The sequence below is a fragment of the Pyrus communis genome, chromosome 10, assembly GCF_963583255.1.
Source record: "Pyrus communis chromosome 10, drPyrComm1.1, whole genome shotgun sequence".
Classification (NCBI taxonomy): Eukaryota; Viridiplantae; Streptophyta; class Magnoliopsida; order Rosales; family Rosaceae; genus Pyrus; species Pyrus communis.
The window spans coordinates 4,403,490-4,411,565 of NC_084812.1; the positions used below are offsets into that span (position 1 = coordinate 4,403,490).

General features: G+C 37.4%; 1 protein-coding gene and 1 pseudogene across 1 annotated transcript; one reads left to right on the plus strand and one right to left on the minus strand.

The window, feature by feature from the left end:
* Window positions 1-833: 833 nt before the first annotated feature.
* LOC137748870 (tetraspanin-2-like) lies at window positions 834-3,584 on the plus strand. Its single transcript, XM_068489057.1, has 2 exons — window positions 834-1,662; window positions 3,206-3,584. The coding sequence occupies exons 1-2, from the start codon at window positions 1,165-1,167 to the stop codon at window positions 3,515-3,517; spliced, it is 810 nt and encodes a 269-aa protein (XP_068345158.1). The 5' UTR covers window positions 834-1,164; the 3' UTR covers window positions 3,518-3,584.
* Window positions 3,585-4,905: 1,321 nt separating this feature from the next.
* LOC137747007 (uncharacterized) lies at window positions 4,906-7,679 on the minus strand (annotated as a pseudogene).
* Window positions 7,680-8,076: the final 397 nt, after the last annotated feature.

Genomic DNA, 8,076 nt, shown 5'->3' on the forward strand with positions numbered 1-8,076 from the left:
TTTATATCTTACTTCAGGGGTGATTAGGAATGGTTCTAGTACTTCTCTTTGCATTGATAAGTGGTTGAATTCGCGTATTGTGGATGTCATTGGTGCTATTGCGCTTGCTCCTCTATCTCACTTTAAGATCTCAAACATTACTCGAATAGGAAAATGAGTTGTTCCTTTTATTTTTTATTTTCTTCTACTTCTCCAGAGTTAGCCAAAGAGATTTTAAAGATGTCTCTTCGAAAGGATGAGGAAAATGACATATTAGTTTAGGAAGCTTGCATCTGAAGTTTTTTTTTGTTTTTCTGATGGCTATTGAATTGTTCGCCGTCGATTTCTTATTAAAAGTTTGGATTCCATTATTTGATGTCGTTATATTCTACTTTGCCATTATATTCTAGTTTGGAGGATTTTTTTTTTTCTTTTTTCAATAAGCTCCCAACGGATGATCAACTTCAACAAAGGGGCATTCATTTTTCTAACCAACTATATGTTGCAATAATTCTAAACACTTATATTTAGTTGTGAATTTCCACAACGTGCTTCATTTTGGCTTGGCACTCAATTTGGCACTATTCTTAAAAGAAAAATGGTTGAGACGACCTATTATAGGTTTTGGTCATCTCATTGATGTACGAAGATTATGTGTTAAGAGTGTGTATATTATTTACATGAACAGTGACCAACAGTGTCTCAAACTTATCATGCATTGCAACACATTTTTTTTCATATAGTGACGCATATTTCATTTCAAATGTTGTCATCTTAGCGTCTTTATTTTATATGTCTATCTCAGTCGATCACTTTGGTATCCTCTTTTTGAGTCGAGTTGTGGTAGTGATTTTGTTTTGTAATTCCTCTTTCTCTAAGCCAGAAATAAAAGTCCTTTATTTGGGGTGTAAACCTTAACCAAGATCACAACCCTACTTACAAATACTCCTCCCATTGCACACAGAAAAATAAGTGCCCCAGCACAAACCCTCCAAATCCCAAAGCATATAAAACCCAATCCGAACCAAGACAATTCACACCAAAAACAGAACAAGAAGTAAAGAAACCAACACAAAACCCTTCCCCACCTACTATCCCATCCCACAATCCAATCCAATCCAATCCAATCCCCTCCCCCGCGGTCACCCTCTCTCTTCCTCCTCCAAAGTAGTCCTGTCCCGCACCATGGGAGTGAGCAACAGGATAACCGCAACTCTTAACTTCATAGCCCTCCTCTGCGCCATCCCAATAATGTCTTCCGGCATCTGGCTGGCCTCCAAGCCGGACAACGAGTGCATCCGCTCGTTCCGGTGGCCGGTCTTCATCCTCGGCGCCCTCATGCTCCTCGTCTGCCTCGCCGGCTTCATTGGCGCCTATTTCAACAAACAGGGTCTTTTGGCTCTCTACCTTTTCTGCATGGCCGCCCTCATAATCCTCCTCCTTGTCCTGCTCATCTTCGCCTTCACCGTCACGAGGCCGGACGGCAGCTACGCCGTGCCCGGCAGCGCTTACAGGGAGTACCGGCTTGAAGGGTTTTCCAAGTGGCTGAGGGACTATGTTACTGACTCTTCGACTTGGCAGAAAATAAGGACTTGTTTGGCTGAGTCTAATACTTGCCCTAAGCTTACACAGCAGTACATGTCAGCTGATCAGTTCTTCTTTGCTCACATCTCTCCCCTTCAGGCTAGTTTCTCTCTCTCAATATCTAAAATGATTCTCCTTTTTTGGTTCATTTTTTTAGAAAGATGGCATTTTTTACTTAATCTTTTGCTTGAACAGCTTGAAATACAAGTCTTTAATGACAAGTAAAGAACCAGTTATACCTGTTTAGGAGTTAAAAGTGCGGATAATGTTAGAAAAATCAAATTTGAAAACTAAATGATGTGTCACAAATAAAAAGAATAAACACGTTAATCAACATTTAAGCAATAATTCAATTATCAACATCTACATCATTTGGTTTAGAAATTTGGACTCCTTAGTATTATCCTAAATGTATTTTCTAGCAATCAAAAGCATTTATGACTATGTTGAACTAAAAAACTTAAAAACGCTTTTTGGGGCCGTAGAAGTGCATTATAGAGAATTTGTCATGCGTTTTAGGAAGCACCTACTAGAGATTTTCAAGAAAAATTTATTTTTAGTAAAAGATTTGCTAGTTATAATAAAAATAGTTGTATCATAAATGTTTATGAGTAAAAGTGCTTCTTATGAAAACTGTCTCAAACAAGCCCAAATGCCACTAATTGGTTTTTGTTTTAGCATAAAACAATGACATTATCTAAAGATGCATCCAAACTGTTCTTTAGTTCCTTAATCCTATACTTTCCAAAATGTCACAATCTAAGGCTACTAGAACATGACAGAACAAGATCACTAGAAGTTTAAAAGCCAGAGATTTCCTGAAATTTATATGAGTGCATTTTTTCTCTCCATCTTCAAGTAGTCGTAATGCTTGCCGCCTTAATTCTTATCATTAAATGAGTTTAAATTTTGAGATTTGTGTTTATCTATTATACATATCTCGAAACACAAATCTCAAAATTAAATTTATCTAACAATAATAAATAAAGTGATGAACATCACCGAAGGTAGTGAGTAAAAATATTTCCAAAAGTAGGACCCATCAATTGTGTCTATAACTTTAGCCCACACTACACTGCCCCATATCAACCTTTCAACATGGTCCATGAATTAGCTGGGATCCACTCACCATGATATCTTCTTTCTGTGAATTATTATAAGAAATCTTAGATGGTAGACTTAATTAAAGTAAACAAAATAGCATAATCAGGGACACATTTTGTAACTTTCTATTGAAGGAATCATTGGAGAAGATTAAAAGGAACATCTTGTGGTTGCCAGCGTATTAGACTCACATGTTGACAAAATTTGGTGCTGTTTTTGTTTCTAAGGTTCTTCACAAATACGCCCCTCGGAACACTATTTTATAGTAAAACACTTCGACCCCGTTTTAAACTGACCCTTGAACCCAACTGGCATTGCACTCCCGATTACAAGGGTATTTTTTACTGTGGTTTGGTTTCTTTAGTGTTTCTCACTGATATTATCAATTGATGGGAGCCTGATGGTTCGATATACAGTCAGGATATCGTAAACCTCCAACAATATGTGGATACATTATGTAGTTTGATTTTCAAGTGTTTCTCGCTAACATTAAATATTGTTGCGGGACTATGCTAATTTTTTGTTGTTGGTTTTACAGTCAGGATGTTGTAAACCTCCAACAATGTGTGGATACAACTATGTGAATCCAACACTGTGGATAAACCCAGTGAACCCAGGAGCTGACCTGGACTGCTTGATATGGAACAATGACCAAAACCTCTTGTGCTACAACTGCAATTCCTGCAGGGCTGGACTTTTGGGAAACCTGAGGAAAGAATGGAGGAGGGTCAATGTCATCCTCATTGTGGCTGTGGTGATCCTCATCTGCGTCTATCTCGTCGCCTGTAGCGCATTCAAGAACGCCCAAACGGAGGAACTCTTCAGCCGGAACAAGCAGGGTCGGGCTTAACCAGTTTCCAAACACAACAAACCTTCTGTTTGTTTTCAATTTCTTATCTTTTGATGACTTTCGATGAGTCTTTGTTTGTGACTAGTGTAGTCAGTGTACATATTCGTATGTTCTTTTTCTATCTGGACTTTATCGATGGATAGATGATTGACAGGCAGTGAAATTCTAGTAGGAAACTGAGTTTTCAAATACTTGCACACGATTATTTGGTTTAGCGCACGTAGTTCCATTCTATTAGAGGAAGTTCGAAGTTCAAATCACATATACGATAGTTGATGAGGGAGAAAACCTCAAATATGAGAAAATGAGATTTTTTTTTTTCAATACTACGTAGCATTGAATTACGAGGATGATCCTGGATGTAACAGAAAAGTTGCTCATTTATGACTTAAAGATCATAAGTTCGAGTTGTGAAAACAACTTCTTTGCAAAACAATAATAAGATTACGTGCAATAAACGGTCCCCTCCAATTCTCGCAAAGTGAGGAGCTTTGTTGTTAGAATCACTCTTTACTATGAAACATTGAATGACACGAAAAATAAATAGTTAAAATTGAAAATTAAAGATCTCAACAAATGTGAATATTAAATCTAATTGCTAAAACACCGACAACATGGAAGCGACATCCGAAAATATGAGAATAGAATCTCAATTATCAGCTTTTTTTTCTTTCTTGTTTTTCTTTTAATGGTATAGGATGCTTCTGTTTCAGTGGTTCTTGCAGCTTCTTGGACACAGATCTATTTCTTTTGAATATGTTTGCCAATTTGGCAGCTTTTGCAACTACCCTCACGCGCGCACTCTATTTAAATGCTTTACCATCTAAAAAATGCACCGACTTTGCCGACTAGGGAGACCAACTTTGCAAGGAACAAGGCGAGTAAATTCACGTTTGAAGTATCAAACTTTGGACGGAACAATGCTTTACCATCTAAAAAATTCACGTTTGAAGTATAAAACTTTGGACGGAGTAACTACACCTAAAATGGAAGCTCTAAAGAACGTCTATAGACCCTAAATAATCAACCATGTCAATAGACGGGACCAAAGTTGAACAAAATTGAATAAAAATGAGATTTCTCGAAACGTATGTCTTTTAACAAAGACCGGACACCTCGTAAAGAGAATACATTTCAAAAAAATGTAATCACTTCAGTTGGTCTGCATGCACATTGAAGTGAAGAATATAAGAGCAAACTTGCCAGGATGACGCACTGGCTATGACAACTACAACAACAACGACAACAAAGCTTTATCACACTAAGTGAGGTCGGTTGTATGAGTCCTAAAACGCCACGCGCTTGGTTTTGCGCCATTGACATAAATTCTGCTTGAAATCAGGCCATCGATTGGAGGAAGAAGAAATTATTTCTCGAATCCGATATCTCTATACTGCAGATAACTTTCTAGAGTATATAAAGTACCTGGGATCCGAGCGTCCAGGGTTCGGAGATATATCCACAGCCTGCAGAAAGTAGCATACAGTTTAGAAAACTACCGTTAAGTCTCGACGCCTTGCATTACCCTACATGACTTGGTCCTTGGGTAAACCATATAGAACTTTGCCCTACTGTTAACATGATCGATGCTGAGGCCGCTTCCAACGAAGACATCATATTGTTCAAGCAAAATCGAATGTGCAAAAAGAAGGAAACAGGATTATCAGAAAATTGAAATGTCATAGGTGAAGCTGAGCTAATGATCTGTGCTTTATAGGTCATAAGTAGACATAGTATCCGAAAGAAAATTAGGAGAGAGCAGGTGCTACTTATGTTACTGGAACAAAATAATAGACGACCTCCCTGAGGCGGTTCAAATCCTCCAGCGTAGTGGAAATATGCCCCCGCAAGCAAAGCATGATCAGCATCACTGGTTGATGTCCATATCGAGATTGGTTTAGTCCAGGAACAACGGTTGGCAAAGCTGTTTGTAGACATTTTCGCTAAGTTAGAATTCGTTGAGGGGAGACCTGAAAGATTAAAACAACTAGAAAAACTAAAGCGGACGAGATCATAATAGCAACTCCACCAGGCTTAAGAATCCGGCACATTTCCTTGAAAACGTCAAGAGGCTTTGTTACATAATCGACACTAACCTGCAATTAGAAATTTCTTCAACTCTGAGAACAGATAAAACATTAAATCTTCACATCAAGTGATCGGGAACTGAAAAGAATGGTTGCCTCGAGTCATTTACTGAGATGGGGTGAACACAGACTATAGTTTGCCAATTAAACCCCTAGTGCGGATCGACGAATTCAAATGGATATGCCGTTAAAGATAACCCAAAAGTATTTTGCCAATCACCGAGATTATATCAGACGATGATAACGTAGTAAGAGACGGAAAGAGATACACATACCACGTTAGTAATGATATGAAAGGAATTGTCTTCAAACAGAAGTTTGGGGCTCACGTTCAAGTCTTGCACAGCATATTTTGTCAAGACCTACAAAGTTAGATCAATTAGGGGATAGTCATTGAGCCAAAACAAAAACGTAAGAAAGATAACCAATCAAGGACTGATACAATCGAAATTGCAAGAGAAACAGTTTATGTCAACATGTTTAGAATCTAAAACGAGCAAGTGATCATCCGTGCAGCGTCAACATATTTCTACATTAAAGAATTGAGAAAGAAGTACCGGGTTGTGCTTGAGCTCTTCTTCATTCATGCCCATTCCGATTATTCGCTCTTGCTTGTATCCCGGTGGAAAGTGACTGACCTAGATACAGAAAACAGGATTAAGATTCTTTAAATTTAGAAACTGTGCAAAGCTTTACACTAGAACTTAAAGAGTCACACTCAACTGCTACACGTCCAGCAAGCTTACTCCCGCAGTGTTGCTAGGAGGAGACACCTTTGAGTAGTACTTGGTCAGTGCCGCATTGGCGTGATCATCAATATGTGTCACAAAGCGTGGAGCCTCATAAAACACCGAATCCGATGACCTGATCAAAATTAACTTCTAGTTTTCAGAACTCAATAAATTTAACATAAATATAGGCTGAACTGAAGGTTCAAGAGCACCTAAAGGCATAAAACACAACTTGGAGGTTTTTTTACTCATCAAAGCGCTGGAAATCCTGAGGCTTGAAGGGAAATTGCTCCGGCCATTCCACATTCTTCAATATCTTTAATTTGACACACTATATTAATTATTAGATTAGACAAATACATTTAAAAGAAAAAAGAAAACTAATGAAAAGGGTTTGAAAACTTTGAGTTTTAATGATAAGAACAAAATAAATGGTAAAGTAAATAGTACCAAGATTGACTTTTTAGCGTAAAAATGTGATTTTTCATTAAAGTGAACAGTACAGTGGGTTTTTCGTTAAAACTCCTTTTAAAAAACTCACAACATCAAGCAATAAGTTAAATTTAAGAATTAAGAATAGTTATATACGAAAGAGGCCCAGCAACAATAAAATTGCTCTATTGTTTTGTGGAATGGGGACTTCTCTAGAGAACGAAGCTATTCTAGGCCAATTACTCACTTTTATTCGTTTGAACTTTCTCACATAGCAGCGGGTGATTGGCTCGGAAAAATTATGACATCCCGTTGCAAGAAATTATTCTGTGGTTTTCACTATCCCAACACTTAACTGTTTCAGGTTTCTAGCTACATAAAATCACTCAATTATCCATAAACTAGAATTCAACATAACAAAATTTAAAATTGAAGAAAACCCAGAAACCATATGACAAAACAGCTAAAAATACCAAATAAAAATCCGAACTTTACAAAGAAATCCAATACCTTTTCAAAAGAAGGGCCACTCTTCAACCTTGCAGAAGCAGTGAAAGATTTCCCGCCAACGGCACCAGACATGTTTTTCAATTTGGCCCAAAACGAGACTCTAAGGCCCAAGATTAGACGGTGGGGAGCCCCCTCCACTTTTCCACTTGTTATTTACCTTTGAAGAAATGGGAACTGAGCCAGCAGCACTAGGAATTAAATAAGAAGAAAAGAGAAAATTTGAAATAGGTCCAATTTTATAGACTACCTTTTCAAATAAGTCTAATTTTTAGTGACTTTTAACTTTTGAAATAGGTCCAATTTTTAGTTACTTTGGACCCATTTCAAAAAACCCCATAAGAAAAAGAACAAGGACATATACCAGCCAAAACTGGTAGCCGATAGAGTCTGAGACCAATGCATTTGACCACGTCACTTATAAGCTTTGTTTGTTGATACAAATATAGAAATGATTCTCTTTGTAACATATCAGAGTAGTGAAACAATTATTTTGCATATAACTAGCTAGCTTTTATATTTCTAGAAGTCAGAGTGTATGCTTTCGTTTTCCGAAAAGATGGACTACCGTGGGGCAGTGGCAAAGCCACTAGCTAATACCTTTTTAGATGAAAAAAAAGTCAAAAGTGTATACACCAAATATGTGTAAGAGGTACTAAAATAATTGGTTTCTAGAGAATTTGGGAGCTCAAATATATATATGTCACTACCATTACTTTTAGCACCCCCTTATAAGTTCTAATTTGTTCAATTTTCTTACCATGTAGTTAGAAAATTATGCATTCGTTGAACTTGGATGTCA

Bases quoted from the DNA above. Each gene is read 5' to 3' on its own strand.
- LOC137748870 (XM_068489057.1), top strand. From the start codon at position 1,165: ATGGGAGTGAGCAACAGGATAACCGCAACTCTTAACTTCATAGCCCTC. The intron at 1,663-3,205 runs GCTAGTTTCTCT...TTGGTTTTACAG, and splicing joins CTCACATCTCTCCCCTTCAG to TCAGGATGTTGTAAACCTCC.